The sequence below is a fragment of the Cervus elaphus genome, chromosome 11 (genome assembly GCF_910594005.1).
Source record: "Cervus elaphus chromosome 11, mCerEla1.1, whole genome shotgun sequence".
Lineage (NCBI taxonomy): Eukaryota > Metazoa > Chordata > Mammalia > Artiodactyla > Cervidae > Cervus > Cervus elaphus.
The window spans coordinates 90,783,053-90,800,384 of record NC_057825.1 but is presented as its reverse complement, the minus strand read 5'-3'; the positions used below and the strand labels follow the sequence as shown (position 1 = coordinate 90,800,384).

The 17,332-nt window shown below is 38.1% G+C and overlaps 1 protein-coding gene across 3 annotated transcripts in view; it reads left to right on the top strand.

Moving 5' to 3' along the window:
* EXOC6B (exocyst complex component 6B) overlaps positions 1 to 17,332 on the top strand; it is a 664,516-nt gene that overhangs the window by 350,454 nt on the left and 296,730 nt on the right. For all 3 annotated transcript variants that reach the window (XM_043918361.1, XM_043918362.1, XM_043918363.1), the window contains exon 16: positions 9,186 to 9,297. In XM_043918361.1, the coding sequence (XP_043774296.1) occupies positions 9,186 to 9,297 (112 nt within the window). The remainder of the gene's footprint in view (positions 1 to 9,185; positions 9,298 to 17,332) is intronic.

Below are 17,332 nucleotides of genomic sequence, written 5' to 3'. Positions count from 1 at the left end.
ACGTGGAGATGCGTGTCTCCCCCAGGTCCCAGGGTGGCAGGACTATTTCTGCTCCCTGCCGGCAGGGGCCTGGAACCAGGCCACTGGTCTACTTTGGGCTTCACAGTTAGAATGACTGATAGACTGTGGCTCTGCAACTGCACTGAGGAATTCATCTGGGGGCACTTTTGGGGTTTCCTTCTGGTGGGTTCCTGGGAAAGTAGGGTTTCTCTTAGATCATAGTTGGGAGTGGCTGGAGCCAGATTCCAGAGCCACTTCAAGATCCACAGTGAGACTGAGGCCGCTGGGCCTATCTCTAGGGGCATGTATAGGCATGTCTCCTGTTCGATCCCTGGCAGGCGCAGCGGCCTCCCAGGGTACAAGTGGGCAAAAGCCAGGTTGTGTGGGCCCTGCAGCCTCAAGTCAGGTTTGAGATGGGCAGCCCTTCCTCTAGTTGCACGGAAGGTTACTGCTCCAGCAGGTCTCTGAGTAGGCAGGAGTGTTCCTGGTCTGTGGCTATGAGTATATGGGGCCACGTTACAGGGATTTTTTAGTATTTGCAGTCAGACAGAGGTTGGAGAACTTGCCTAGATTCATGAATGAGCATGTCTCTGCCCAGTCATAGGCAGGCAGGGTTGGAAGCTAACAGGAGCTGGAGTTGGGTCGTGGAACAATTCAGTTTACAGCTGGAACTGAGGTTGGTGGACCTATTATCCAAAGCACAGGTTGGCATGACTCATCCTGGGTCATTTTTCAACTGGTGATGGTGGCAAGGCCAAATAGGCCATGTCCATAGGCTGTCAAGGGTCAGGGTCTGTTTCTAGGTCTGTAGGTAGGACTATGGTTAGCAGGTATGCCACATGAGTGAGTTTATGCTTGCCTTCTAAAAGCAACCCTCCTTGGTCTTGGATGATACCAGAGTTTTACAGTCTTCTTTCTTCAATCCAACGTTTCACAAAAGTACTTTTGTCTTTGCTTGCCTGTCAAATTATTGTTGCTGAGAAGGGATATGAATGCAGGACTTCCTGTCTGCTACTTCTAATGTCATTCCTCTATTTTTAATTGGTCTTATAGAAAATTGCTTGTGTACATGAAAAATAATGATAGTATCTGGTAAAGAAATGTAACTATAAAAGTAAATATATGATAGTAATAGGACAAAGAATATGATTGAGGAATTTGATTTACTAATTAAGGATTTTACATTATGCATGAAGTAGTGTGATCTAGAAGAACCACTGAAAAAATGGTCAAAAACATGAAGGAAGTAAAAGTAATAAGCCAATAATGAAAATGAAAAGGAATCGTAGAAAGAATACTCAATCCAGAAACAACCAACTGAAGAGTTAAATGGGCTATAGAACAGGTGGAACAAATAGAGATCAACTAAGGAAGCAGTAAATTTAAATCCAGTTATAACAGTGTTCCATGTTTACTTGAATAAAATCTGTATCTGTAGTTGTTGAATGTTGTATTCTCTAAATGACAACTGGATTAAATTTGTTAATATTATTGTACAAATTTTCTGTATCCTTTCTTTTGTAGGTCTGCTTTTTCTGATTGTAGTTTTGTCTATTTCTCTTTTGAGATCTCTCAAGTTTGCTTCATTTATTTGAATATATCTTTTTAAGTTTATGCACAGTTTGAATTGTGATATCTTTTCATTGTAGTCATCTTTTTAATTCCATGAAATGTCCTTCTTTGTGTTAAAAATTAAAATAATATTGATGTCTTGCTTGCCTTGTATTAATATAACTACCACTTTGTTTTATGGTATGCATTTGTCTCTTCTATTACTTATAACCTTTTTTAGCATGTTATTTTCAGATAATTTCAACATTACAGAAGAATTTTTAAAATGTTGTGCTGAACTGAAAGCTTTTCCCCAAACTCTTCAGTTTTTGAAATGTTACCACATTGACTTTGTTACTTCCTTTCTCCCCCTTTACTGTCTCTCTATAGGTACCTATGTGTGTTTAGCATTTTACTCTCTTACACGGTTCATATTAATTTTGATTAACAAGTTAAGATTTTTCTGTTCTCTGTGTATAGTTTCCACTTTTCCTTTTGTAATAAGTAATGTTTGTGTTAAAGTACTTTGAGACCATGTATTTATTCTTTTAGTTACTAGATGTCTTTCACTATAGTGTTCATTAGTGATTCTTGCCTGAATCAGTTTTTTTTTTCTGATAATTTAGCTAGTATAGGATTTTTTATTCCTTAAGGGGCTACTTTGTTGGTGCAGCAGTAAAGAATCTGCTTGGAGTGCAGAAGACTCAGGTTCAGTCCTGGGTCAGGAAGATCCCCTAGAGGAGGAAATGGCACCCACTCCAGAGTTCTTGCTGCGACAATCCCATGGAGGAGAGGGAGAGGAGCGAAGACGAGCCTGGTGGGCTGCAGTCTTTGGAGTCACAAAGACTCAGACACTGCTGAGCAGCTGTGTGTGTGTGTGTGTGTGTGTGTGTGTGAGAGAGAGAGAGAGAGAGAGAGAGAGAGAGAGAGAGAGAGAGAGTCGCTCAGTCACATCTGACTCTTTGTGACCCCATAAACTGTAGCCTCCAGGGCTCCTGTGTCCATGGAATCCTCCAGGCAAGAATACAGGAGTGGGTTGTCATTCTCTTCTCTGGGGAGCAACTGAGCGTGTCAATATGTATTACTTTACATTCTGTATTAGGGAGTCCTTCTGCATTACCTGTTTACCTGTCTATTTATCTTTCTATTTGTCTACCTATGCTCTCCTATTTACTGTATTAGACTTATAGATTTTTACATCATTCAGTCAAGTTGTTCCTTTAATGACCTTGTTCATTTTGATGCTCAGATGGTCCCAGATGTAGCTGGTGTAAGCTACCTCAAGGTGGCTCATATGACATGTTGATGCACTTTTGTCATTTTGGGCAAATTTCCTAACTTAATCATGATACCATTAATTTTTTCAAGGAGCTCAGTTCTTTTTAGTGCTGATTGGCATCCTGACAGTAAGATCTGGCCATGTGTCCTTGTATTTAAAATGTGTCAGTTTGAATCAACAAGTAGCTAGGTATTGGTTTTTTATTCATTCTGTCTATAGAATATTTATTCTATTACATTAACTCATTTAGTGATTTATGTGGATTTAAGCCTTGGATCTAGCTATTGTTTTTCTATTTGTTCCATTTTTTTTTTTTTTTAGCTGCTTTTGTTCCTCCTGTTTTCCTTCCTTCTTCTAGATTACGGTCTTTTAGTATTATGATTTAGTTTCCCTATTGGCTTACTGGAGTATAACTTTTAGCTTTATTTATTATTTGTTTGTATTTTTTCTGGGGATTACAATGTATATCCTTAAGTTATTAGTTTATCTTGAATAATGATATGTAACTTTACATGTAATTTAAGAATCTTACAGCAATATAGTGTAATTTACCTTTACACTTTTTAATATTGTTGGTATATACTTATACAGTTGTTTTTAAATGCTAAATATGTTATTGTTTGTGCTTTGAACATTTAATTGTATTTTAAAATTCAAGAAAGAAAAGTAGTTCATTATACTTACCCACAGATTTGCTATTTCCAGGCCTTCTCATTCTTTCTTACAGATCTGTTATGACTTGGTGTCATTTTCTTTCAGTGTGAAGAATTCTTTTAGTTATTCTTTTAGTGTATATCTGCTGGTTTTAGATTTTCTTAGCTTTTGTTTATCTAAAAATATTTTTTCATCTGTTTTCAAAGTTCTCCCTCTCCCAACCCGTTAAAGATGTTATTTCTCTGTTTGCTTTCATTGTTTCTGAAGAGAGATAAGCCAGTAGTCTTACTGTTATTCATCTAAATGTACTGTCTTTTTTTTCTGGTTGTCTTTAAGGTTTCCTCTTTATCTTTGCATTTTGCTGCGTTTGACTTTCTTGTGAGATTTCATTTGCATCACCTCTTGGGGTTGTGTGAAACTCCTGAGATCTGTAGGTTGAGACCTTTTGTTAGGGTTGGAGATGATGCTGCCAGTTTACCCTGAATATGTCCCTTTTCTCATTTCTCCTTTGGCAACTCGTTGTTGTTCAGTTGCTCAGTCGTGTCTGACTCTGTGTGACCCATGGATGCAGCACGCCAGGCCTCCCTGTGCCTCCTAACTGCTAAATATATCGTTCAAATTTCATCATTACTTGAGTGAACTGAATGTGAGTCTCGTTTTTATTAGTTTCAAATTTCTTATGATTTCAGTTCTAAAAATTCTGTTTTAGCCTCTCTCTGTCCTCAAGACTCTGAAATTCCAAAGCTTCTATCCAGGGGCTTATCTCTGATTTTAACAGGATTTGAGTTGGAGTGGGTTTCAGCTTTGATTGGTTTTTACTCTCCTTTGGATTGAATTGCAGTAGAATCTTGGAATCTAAACCCTTTGCAAAATGTGCAACATTTCTCTCTGATTTCTAGCACTCCCCACCCCCACACACCATTTCTTATGAAACAGAATTGTTTTAGGGAAGAATTGTTGGGTTAGTATGTTTATTTTGTTTAGAGGCTCTTCCAAGATTACAGTCCATAATAGCAGCCCACACTATTAAAGGATTGAGTGTTTTTTTTTTTTTTTTCATTCCACCAAAGTCTCTCAGCATATGACTATTTCACTCTCTCATCTCTGTGTATCCAGATTAGACAAGTGGCCTTAGATATGAAAGTGACGGCTGCTTTTTGCTCATCTCTCAAGAGCTTTATCTCAGTGTACGATTTACTTCAGTTATGCATTTTTGTGTATATTATACTTCATTAATATTAAAGGAAAATACAACTTTTAGCTTAGACCTAGCTTTCTTCTGCTTTGGAAGGTAATGACAGTTTCTTGATCTTTGACATTGTATCCACGAATAGAATTTCTACCAGATCTTCTTAAAGCATAATAGAAATATGTAATATAAGTAGAGATGCTAGGTGGGTGATTACTATCAGAGTCACCAGATTATTTTGGGCCCCTGTGCTCATCACTTTTATAGCAACCTGTACTGATTCATTACTCATACTATAATTGATATGATATAACTGTGAGTTTAACATATGAAGGCAGGAACCATGAATATTTCTTCACCATTGTAAATTCAGTATTCCATCAACACAAGTGTGACTTCTATATCCCTTCACGATTATAATTTCAATACTCCATTAACACATTTTTGTAATGAAATTTTATTTATTTTTTCCATTTATTTTTATTAGTTGGAGGCTAATTACTTTACAATATTGTAGTGGTTTTTGCCATACATTGACATGAATCAGCCATGGATTTACATGTGTTCCCCATCCCGATCCCCCCTCTTGCCTCCCTCCCCACCCCATCCCTCTCGGTATTCCCAGTGCACCAGCCCTGAGCACTTGTCTCATGCATCCAACCTGGGCTGACGATCTGTTTCATGCTTGATAATATACATGTTTCAATGCTGTTCTCTCAAAACATCCCACCCTCGCCTTCGCCCACAGAGTCCGAAAGTCTGTTCTGTATATCTGTGTCTCTTTTTCTGTTTTGCATATAGGGTTATCATTACCATCTTTCTAAATTCCATATATATGTGTTAGCATGCTGTAATGTTCTTTATCTTTCTGGCTTACTTCACTGTGTATAAGGGGCTCCAGTTTCATCCATCTCATTAGAAATGATTCAAATGAATTCTTTTAATGGCTGAGTAATATTCCATGGTGTATATGTACCACAGCTTCCTTATCCATTTGTCTGCTGATGGGCATCTAGGTTGTTTCCATGTCCTGGCTATTATAAACAGTGCTGCAATGAATATTGGGGTGCACGTGTCTCTTTCAGATCTGGTTTCCTCGCTGTGTATGCCCAGAAGTGGGATTGCTGGGTCATATGGCAGTTCTATTTCCAGTTTTTAAAGAAATCTCCACACTGTTCTCCATAGCGGCTGTAATAGTTTGTATTCCCACCAACAGTGTAAGAGGGTTCCCTTTTCTCCACAGCCTCTCCAGCATTTATTGCTTGTAGACTTTTGGATAGCAGCCATCCTGACTGGCGTGTAATGGTACCTCATTGTGGTTTTGATTTGCATTTCTCTGATAATGAGTGATGTTGAGCATCTTTTCATGTGTTTGTTAGCCATCTGCATGTCTTCTTTGGAGAAATGTCTGTTTAGTTCTTTGGCCCATTTTTTGATTGGGTCATTTATTTTTCTGGAATTGAGCTGCAGGAGTTGCTTGTATATTTTTGAGATTAATCCTTTGTCTGTTGCTTTGTTTGCTATTATTTTCTCCCATTCTGAAGGCTGTCTTTTCACCTTGCTTGTAGTTTCCTTGTTGTGCAATTCAATAACATTTTTGGAAAGGGTGGCAATAGGCCAGAGCTTATCATTCAGTTAAATATCCTGTAAGAATATTTTGAGGTATCTTTTCTTCTCCTAACTGAATTTCCTACCTGGATTCCTTACAGTCTTATTTATTTCTAATAATTTTGTCTTCTGCATAATAGACAATCTAGTTTGCCTACACACTTGGTAATTTAAGATTTTTAATTGAATTATATACTAAGCCTATAATTTTATTCTGTAGAAAGAGAGATCAATAAGATAAAATTTGTGACCTTTGCTCACAAGCAATAAATTATTGAAAAAGAACTGCTTACAAATCTACTTATGTTTATTTCTTGAAGTATCAGTGCAATACTGACTTTATTTTGAAGAAATATCTGTCTCAAAAAGGTATCTTTTATAGAGAGACATCTTGGGTGACACTTCTAGGGGCTTATGAAAGGTGTATAGTTTTGGAATTTTGTTTGATGATTGTAAGATTTATTTTTAAAACTTTGTAAAGATAGTTTTGGAGTTATTTTCTTTATGTTTAGTTTCCTTCACTGAATAAAAAGTGTCATTATTGATCACTTTTGGAGTAGTAAGGATTATAAAACATTTAGGCAGAATTACATTATTGGTTTATTTTCAAAGTCAGGGAAAAAGGGAGTGCCAAGATAGATGTAGGGAATTAAGAAGTACAAACTACTATGATTGAATTAATAAGCTACAAGGATATGTTATACAGCACAGGGAATGTAGCCAATGTTTTATAACCTTAAGTGGAATATAATCTTTATAAATTTTGATTCATTTTGTTGTCTACATGAAAGTAATAAAATCTTATAAATCAATAATAAAGGGCAGAAATGGTAGAGACCTAGTGGATGCTGAAGAGATCAAGACGTGAAAGAATCCACAGAAGAACCGTACAGAAAAGATCTTCATGTACTAGATTACTACAGTGGTGTGCTCAGTCACCCAGAGCCAGACATTCTGGAGCTCAAAGTCAACTGCTCTTAGTAAAGCTAGTGGATGTGACAGAATTCCAGTAGAACTATTCAAAACCCTAAAGGATGATGCCTTCAAGATGTTGCATTCAATATGCCAGCAAATCTGGAAGACCCAGCAGTGGCCACAGGACTAGAAAAGGTCAATCCTCATCCCAGTTCCCAGGAAGGGTAGTACTAAAGAATGTGCTAACCATCAGACAGTTGCACTTATCTCCCATGAGGTCATGCTTAAAATCTTGCATGCTAGGTTCAGCATTATGTGAACCAAGAACTTCCAGATGTCCAATCTGGATTTAGAAAAGGAAGAGGAGCCAGAGATCAAATTGCCAACATTCTCTGGATCATAGAGAAGGTTAGGGAATTCCAGAAAAACATCTACTTCTTTTTTATTGACTACACTAAAGCCTTTGACTGTGTGAATCATAAAAAAACTGTGGAAAGCTTTTAAAGAGATGGGAACACCAGACCATCCTACCTATCTCCTGAGAAACCTGTTTGCAAGTCAAGAAACAACAGTTAGAACTAATGATTGGAACAACTGATTGGTTCAAGATTGAGAAAGGAACACGACAGGGCTGTCTGCTGTCATCCTCTTTGCTTAACCTATACACTGAGCACATCATGAGAAATGCTGGGCTGGATGAGTTGCAAACTGGAATCAAGGTAGACAGGAGAAACATCATCAACCTCAGATATGCAGATGATACCACTCTAATGGCAGAGTGCAAAGAGGACCTAAGGAACCTCTTGATGAAGGTGAAGGAGGAGAGTGAAAGAGCCTGCTTAAAACTAAGTATTATAAAACTAAGATCATGGCATCCAGCCCTGTACTTCATGGCAAATAGAAGGGGAAAATGTGGAAATAGTGACAGAATTCCTCTTCTTGGGCTCTAAAATCACTGTGGATGGTGACTGCAGCCATGAAATCAGAAGATGATGATGCTTGGCAGGAAAGCTTTGACAAATCTAGACAACGTGTGAAAAACAGAGACATTGCACTACCGACAAATGTCCGTAGAGTCACAGCTGTGGGCTTCCCAGTGGGCTCATGCAGCTGTGAGAGCTGCACTGTGAAAAAGGCAGAATGCCACAGAATTGACGCCTTCGAACTGTGGTGCTGGAGAAGACTCCTGAAAGTCCCTTGGACAGCATGGAGATCAAACCAGTCAATCTTAAGGGAAATCAACCCTGAATTCTTGTTAGGACTGATGCTGAATCTTCAGTATTTTGGTCATCTGATGCAAACAGCCAACTCATTGGAAAAGTTCCTGATGCTGGGAAAGATTGAGGGCAGAAGGAAGATAGGGTGTCGGAGGATGAGGTGGCTGGGTGGCATCCCCAATGCAATGGACATGAACTTGGGCAAGCTTCGGGAGATAGTGAGAGTCAGAAAGGCCTGGCGTGTTGCAGTCCTTGGGGTCACAAAGAGTTGGACATGACTGGGCAACTGAACAACAAGGAGACATAATATGAAAGATGATGACATAGAAGCAGAGATATTTTTCTGTTTTTAAGGAGCCTTTATCAGCTAATTGTGCAGGAAGGTTACAAAGAGATCAGCTTGAAAAATTATGAATGTTAACTGTGAAGGAATTTGAATGTGTGGGAGAAATAAGGTTTCAGGACACAGAATCATGTTAGAGGATTCTTTCATGAGAGGTAGTGTAGCATAATGTTTAAGTGTTGTAGGCTTTAGATCTAGACTGCCTTATTAAAATCTTTTTTTTTTTTTGCTATCTGCTCAATACTAAAATTATTTCATACGGTTATTGTGAGGGTTAAATGAAGTTTTATACATTAAAGTATTTAGAACCTAATTTCTGAAGTACAATAAATATTTCCTGCAGTTATTATTATTATTAAAGTACTACTGGGGCCTTGTTTGCAAAATAATTCTCCTACCTATGACTGACTCTTGATACTTCCTTTTTAGCTCAACTGAAGTTGATGACATGATTCGTAAATCAACAAACCTGTTGCTAACTAGGACTCTAAGCAACTCTCTGCAGAATGTCATTAAAAGGAAGAATATTGGACTTACTGAGGTAACTCTGCTATTATTGGAGGCAGTCAAGGCAATATGTGAATAGATCTCCAAAGCTCTGGGGCTTGTGTGTAAACTAATTACAATTTTCTGTGTTCTGTCATGTTATTCATGGGCTCATGGTGAAAGTGCAAAATAAATTCCTTGTAGTTTTCTTTTGTTGCCTTGGAGAAATCCAGTATTTTTTGGAAAAGTCACTTTTTTTCTCTCTCTCATTATCTTCATTAATTTAACTGGTTTTCCTTTCTGAGGTTATTGGGTTAAATTTCTATTATTTGCCATTGATTATATATTTAAAAAATTGTTGATTGGAGAACAGAGTCAATGTCAGGATCCTGTTTAAAATAATGGCACTTTGAGTACAACATACAGTATGAAATCACGTTTTGCCTACATAAGTCATTGATGCCAGGGATATTAGCATTCATAGTCATTGGTTAGTGTTAGATTCAGATTTTGTTTTGATACATTAGGAATATGAATAGTAAATTACTCTTAATTAGCATGTAACTGGGAATTTAGGATTGAGGAAATGTGGGAGAAAGGCAGTTGTCACATTTCTGTGGAAGCTTACACAATCTCACAAAGGATGAAGGGATATTGTACTTAGGTTGAGAACAGTATCTTGGCAAACTGAATATCTGATGCCTTGTCATAAGTCCTAAAATTTAGAAAGATGTGAAATTTCCCTTTTCTCATAAACCCAGGTTTGTGTGGGAGTCTCAACCTGCCATTTTATGGAAATCATAGTGTCAAAAGTGAGAGGTTGGAGGAAGCTTCTTCACAAGCAAAGGGAAAGGCTGTTGGCCATCTGTTTTACCTATATAGGTGGTATAGTTTCAAATTCAGTTGGTCTAGAAAATTGACATTTTTAGGTATATGTTACCAAGGATGAACATTAGAAAGTGATCAACGATACTGACCCATAGGTAAACATAGCTGGAAGCCACGTGAACATCTATTGTTATTTCTGATTTTGGAGTGATTGTTTCTTTCCCTGTATTAATATTTTAAAATACTGTATTATAATATATAAATAGTGTATTACAACACGGGACATTGGCAGTGATTGAATTCTACTTATAACCAACTTATTTTTATAGTCTAAAGTCACATTTGACATTATTAGACGATCCCTTCACTTTGCAGTGCTTTGTTTCTGTTGCCTGATATAGAAGTTAGTTATTGCCATTTGTGTCTGAGGATAGGCTAACTTCTTTTGTAATCAGGAACACTACAAAAAACCAAGTTTGACTGAAAATTTGGCAGTCCTTCTGTTTTTGCAGATTATTCTGTTCTCCTTTTCTAAATCCCAAGTAGGACAAGAATTTTATTTATGAACTACTTCTTCATTAAAGCCCTTGATATAATTCTGCTTCTGCCATTTGATTTAGCAGTCTCTTAAAAGCCATTTTATTTAATTATTTAATTTTTATTGAAGTTTAGTTGATTTATAATACTGTGTTAGTTTCGTGTACCCCCCCCCAAAAAAAAAAGAAATCCATTTTAAACAAGTAGCACAGCAGGAATGTGGTGTGGTAGAAAGAGCTTTGGCCACAGAAGACTCTGGATTTAGTTGTGACTATGCCATTGATTTATTGTAGCATTTTAAAAGAAGACCTAACTCCTTAGCTCTTCAGTTTTTCTGACTCCATTGTTCTTTTCAAGGGTAATGTACAGATTAACTAACAACAGGAAGAAGCAGCAGGAGCTTGTCAAGAAGGACTATATCACATTTCTTGACATTATTTCACTGAATGCTAAATGTTATTGCTAAGTCATTGGATCATTTTAGGCAAAAATACTTTTGTTATCAAAATCTTTGCATATGCATGAAGGAACATCCACAAATATTTATTTATTTTGGCTGTGATGGCTGTGTATACCTGTATAGACGCTTACACAACTAGTGATTTTTTCATCACCAAGTAAATCTTTGACTAACTGTATTATTCAACTTTTATGAAAGGGAGGACATTATATCTTCCTTTATAGGTAACTGAAGTGATTTTTGCATCTGAAATCATCATCATAATAGGCAATGTTTGTGTAACAATTTATGTTCTTCAGGGGCTGTTCACATATAATCACCTTATCTAAATAAGGTGATTTAGCACAATAACATTTGAAGCAGGTTGGGCATATATTATTATTCCCTTTTTTATAGAAGGTATAATTAAAGTTCAAGGAGAATGCCCAAGTGAGCAAAATGATAGAAATGAGGCTTGAGTTCAGGTTATTTTTTCCCCAAACTTATTAATATTTACTATATTGTATTGCCTTCCATATGATGTAATTATTCTATCATAACAAGGATAGAGATTTTTATAGGAGGTCCATGGTAACATGGAAATTGTTCTACTTATAGATGATTTTGTAATATATCCACTCAAATGATAGAAGTATTGTAAGCACTCAAAACTCACAAGAGTCCTGTTTCTGGTTACCAGACAGACAATTCTTTTAGCATTTACAAGCTCACATAACTTAATGTCTTCCTGCCTATCTTGATTTGTGATTATATGCCATCTCATCTCTTATTTTTTTCTGTCCATATACTCTATCCTTTTATCTCTTTCTCTCTATAAACTAGCTTTCATACCTTTTACATGACTTCTTTTCTTCCCCGCGTTAAGCCAACTCAACATTACCTTTCATTTCTAGCCCCTACTGTAGCTTGAATGCCCTATACTCTCAGACCCTAAGTGATGATCTACATACAGTTCAGTCAGCACGTACAGCTGTTTCCTAGGGATACTTTTTCCAGGTCTGTGAGAATAAGGTCAGCTGAGCAGCAGTCAAGAGTGTATGTTCTAAAGCAGACTGCATGGGTCCCATTTCTGGTTTTCTTTAATAAATATGATCTTGGGTAGATTACTTGGGTTTATGTGAAAAACGGGGACAATAGTAGCATGTATTTCATAAGATTTCTGTAAAGATAAAATGAACAGATAAAGTGCTTAGAATAGTTCCTGGTTCACAGCAAATACTCAATGCATATTGCCTATTATTAAAAAAGAGATCTGGCAGATAGTGTGATGGTTAGGGCTAGTACAGAAATGGAGTTTTTCAGTTAAGAAAAGTCAGAAGACTAGAGCAAGATGTCCTATTAAGATAAATAATTTTTAAAATTAACTTTACAGTTTTATTAATTTCCTACTCTGTGACAGGCACTGATCTAAGTCTTAAGAGTAAATAAGTAAAGAACAATAAGAACAACAACAAAAGAGATTTTTGCTTATATTCTAGTGGCAGAAAACAGATAATAAATAGTAAATAAAAAAGTAAATCATCTAGTATGATGAAAGCTTGTGAATTCTATAGATGACGAGAAAGAACCTGGGTTAAGGAAATCAGGAGTCTGTTGGAAGGTCAAGGTTGGTCTTACCAGAAAGAGCAACATATTGACAGTAAGTTATCATTGAAGGGGAAAGGGTATTCTTGGCAGAAGTTAGAACTAGAACAAAGGTCTGAAAGTAGTTAAGTTATTGGCAAGTGTAGGGAATAATAAGGAAGCTAAAGTAGTTGGACTGGAGTGATCTAGGGGAACAGAAAGAGGAGATTAAATCAAAGAGGGACCAGGGATTCATGCTAGGCCATTAAAAAAGTGTTTGGCTGTTGTTTTGTATGAAAAGGGATGCCATGGCAGGATTTTGATAGTGGCATGATCTGGCATATTCAGAAACGATCACATTGACTATGGTATTGAGAATTAAATGTATGGTAAAAACAGGGAGACCAGTTAGGAGGCTATTACAGTAATCCTGCAAGGTTTGATGGAAGCTTGGGGATAGAGGTGATGACAAGTGGTCCTATTTGGACTGTAAAGTCAGTATGGTTTCCTGATGGTTAGATGTAAAGAAAGCAAGTAAATGAGAAATTGATACCTCTTAATATTTTCATGTGAGCAACTAGAAGGCTGCGTATAACATAGGCTTTGATAGGAAAAATTTGAAGTAGAGCTAAATTTGAGGTCTGACTCTGTGATCCCATGGACTGTAGTCTACCAGGCTTCTCAGTCCATGGGATTTTCCAGGCAAGAGTACTGGAGTGGGTTGCCATTTCCTTCTCCAGGGGATCTTCCTGACCCAATAATTGAACCCAGGTCTCCCACATTGCAGGCAGACGCTTTACCCTCTGAGCCACCAACCTAGATAGCATATTAAAAAGCAGAGACATTACTTTGCCAACAAAGGTCCGTCTGGTCAAGGCTATGGTTTTTCCAGTGGTCATGTATGGATGTGAGAGTTGGACTGTGAAGAAAGCTGAGCACTGAAAAATTGATGCTTTTGAACTGTGGTGTTGGAGAAGACTCTTGAGAGTCCCTTGGACTGCAAGGAGATCCAACCAGTCCATCCTAAAGCAGATCAGTCCTGGGTGTTCATTGGAAGGACTGATGCTGAAGCTGAAACTCCAATACTTTGGCGACCTCATGCGAAGAGTTGACTCAATGGAAAAGACCCTGATGCTGGGAGGGCTTGGGGGCAGGAGGAGAAGGGGATGACAGAGGATGAGATGGCTGGATGGCATCACTGACTCGATGGGCATGAGTTTGAGTAAACTCTGGGAGTTGGTGATAGACAGGGAGGCCTAGTGTTCTATGATTCATGGGGTCGCAACGAGTCAGACACAACTGAGCAACTGAACTGAACTACAGAAATTTGGGGTAGAGGAAGATTGGGAATTTGGTACTGGGCATATAATTGTAGTGTTATTAAACGTAGTTTGAGATACTGAGTTAACAGATGTATATATGAATTTAGTTTGAGAAAGTGATTTGACCTGGAGATTAAACGTTGGGAGCATAAAAATTATGTTTATAACCACCTGACTGCATAATATTGCTTTATTTGTAAAGATGCAGAGAAATAGAGGAAAACAATAGAATGGGAAAGATAGAGATCTCTTCCAGAAAATTAGAGATACCAAGGGAACATACCATGCAAAGTGAAAGAAAGTGAAAGTGAAAGTTGCTCAGTCATGTCCAACTCTTTGCTACCCCATGGGCTATAGAGTCCATAGAATTCTCCAGGCAAGAATACTGGAGTGAGAGGCCTTTCCCTTCTCCAAGGGAACTTCCCAACCCAGGGATTGAACCCAGGTCTCCCACATGCAAAGATGGGCACAAGAAATGACAGAAGCAGTGTGGACCTAACAGAAGCAGAAGGTATTAAGAAGAAGTGGCAAGAATACACAGAAGGATTGTACAAAAAAGATCTTAATGACCCAGATAACCATGATGGTGTGATCACTCACCTAGAGCCAGACAGCTTAGAGTGTGAAGTCAAGTGGGCCTTAGGAGGCATCACTACGAACAAAGCTAATGGAGGTGATGGAATTCCAGCTAAGCTACTTCAAGTCCACAAAGATGATGATGTTAAAGTGCTGTACTCAGTATGCCAGCAAGTTTGGAAAATTCAGCAGCAGCCACAGGACTGGAAAAGGTCAGTTTTCAAAGAAAGGCAGTGGCAAAGGATTCAAATTACCACAAAATTGAACTCATTTCACATACTAGCAAAGTAATACTCAAAACTCTTCAAGCTAGGCTTCAACAGTATGTGAACGAAGACTCCCAGAAGTTCAAGCTGGATTTAGACAAAGGCAGAGGAACCAGAGATCAAATTGCCACTCTCCATTGGATCATAGAAAAAAGAAGACAATTCTAGACCCTGCATATTTAACTTATATGCAGAGTACATCATGTGAAATGCTGGACTGGATGAAGCACAAGCTGGAATCAAGATTGCCGGGAGAAATATCAATAACCTCAGATACGCAGATGATACTACCCTTTTGGCAGAAAGTGAAGAGGAACTAGAGTCTCTTGATGAAGGTGAAAGAGAAGAGTGAAAAACTTAACATTCAAAACTCAACATTCACAAAACAAAGATCATGGCATCCAGTCCCATCACTTCATGGCAAATGAATGGGGAAACAGTGGAAACAGTGACAGACTTTATTTTCTTGGGCTCCGAAATCACTGCAGATGGTGACTGTAGCCATGAAATTAGAAGTCACTTGCTCCTTGAAAGAAAAGCTGTGACAGACCTAGACAGCATATTAAAAAGCAGAGACATTACTTTGACAACAAAGGTCCATCTAGTCAAAGCTATGGTTTTTCCAGTTATGTATGGATGTGAGAGTTGGACCATAAAGAAGGCTGAGCATCAAAGAATTGATGATTTTGAACTGTGGTGTTGAAGAAGATTCTGGAGAGTCCCTTGGACTGCGAGGAGATCAAAGCAGTCAATCCTAAAGGAAATTGATCCAATTCATTCATTGGAAGAACTGATACTGAAGCTCCAATACTTTGGCCACCTGTTGAGAAGAGCTGACTCATTGGATAAGACCTTGAAAGAGCACACAGCATCAGGGTGAAAGACCATGGAAAGGAAGATTGAAGGCAGGAGGACAAGGGGACGATAGAGGACGAGATGGTTGGTGGCATTAGCAACTCAATGGATATGAGTTTGAGCAAGCTCCAGGAGATGGTGAAGAACAGAGAAGCCTGGCATGCTGTAGTCCGTGGAGTCACAAAGATTGGGACGTGACTGAGTGAGTGCACAACAACAATTATAAAGATGGAGAAGAAGATAAAGAATTGAATCTTTGGACTTTTGAGTATTAAGAAATCAGGAGAAAAGAGGAATCTGGAATGGAGGATGGGAAAGAGCTACTAGGGAAGTAAGAAAAAAGTAACAACAACAAAAAACAAAACACACGAGTGTAGTGTCCTGGAAGTCAGTGAAGAAAGTATATCAAAAAGGAAGGAGTGGTCAATTATGATAATAATTGGGGATACTTCAGGTAACTGAGGATTAAGATTTACCATTGGATTTAGCAATTTGGTGTAAGATGGTACCCTTGATAGGAGCATTATTAATAGAATGATGTTAGGAAACTCTTCATGAAGTAGGTTTAAAAGAGAATGAGTTCTTCACAGAAGAATTTGAAACAAATTACATGGATATTACCCCTCCAGGGCTGAAGCTTTGCTTCATACTCCTTTGGTAGGTTGTTCTTGGTGACTTATTCCTTAAAAGTGGAGTGTTGAAGGAGGGGAATGCTGCTATACAGTGAGCAAATCTGACACACTGTTTGTCAGGTAATCAAGATTATCACCAGTTCAGTGGACCTGAGTTTGAGGAAACTCTGGGAGATAAAACTCTGGAGATGAGAGGAAACTCAAGGGAAGCCTGGTGTGCTGTGTTCATGAGGTCACAAAGAGTTGACATGACTGAGCGACTGAACAACAAAATCAAGGTTAACGTCCTCAGTTATAGGTAGTGGTGATGGCATGTACCTTCAGTATGATGTGATAAGGTATTTTACCTCTCTGGTCTTCCTTCTAAACCCATGACGTTAGTCTAACCATGAGAAAAAAATGTTAAACAAAACCAAATTGAAGGATGTTCTACAAAATATCCAACCAGTACTCCTCAAAACTTCATGATCAACAAAAACAAGGAAAGTGTGAGGAGGCTAAGGAGACAAGACAAATAAATGTAACGTGGTATCTTAGATGGGCTCCTGAAAACAGTAAAGAACATCAGATGAAAACTAATGAGACCTAAAGAAGGTGTGTTGTTCAGTTATAGGCTTCTGTCATAGCTCAGTTGGTAAAGAATCCACCTGCAATGTGGGAGACCTGGGTTCAATCCCTGGGTTGGGGAGATCCCCTAGAGAAGGGAAAGGCTGCCCACTCCAGTATTCTGGCCTGGAGAATTCCGGGGACTCTATAGTCCATAGGGTCGCAAAGAATCAGACACAACTGAGTGACTTTCACTTCACTTCACTTCATTTCACTTCAGTTAATAGTAATGTACTGATGTTGGTTCCTTAGTTATGGCAAATGTACCATAGTAAAGGGCTTCCCAGGTAGCTCAGTGGGTGAATAATTACTTGCAATGCAGGAGATGTGGGTTTGATGCCTAGATTGGGAAGATCTGGAGAAGGGCAGGACAACTCACTCCAGTATTCTTTTTTTTTTCTTTTTGATTTTTAAAAAATTAATTTGTTATTGAAGGATAATTGCT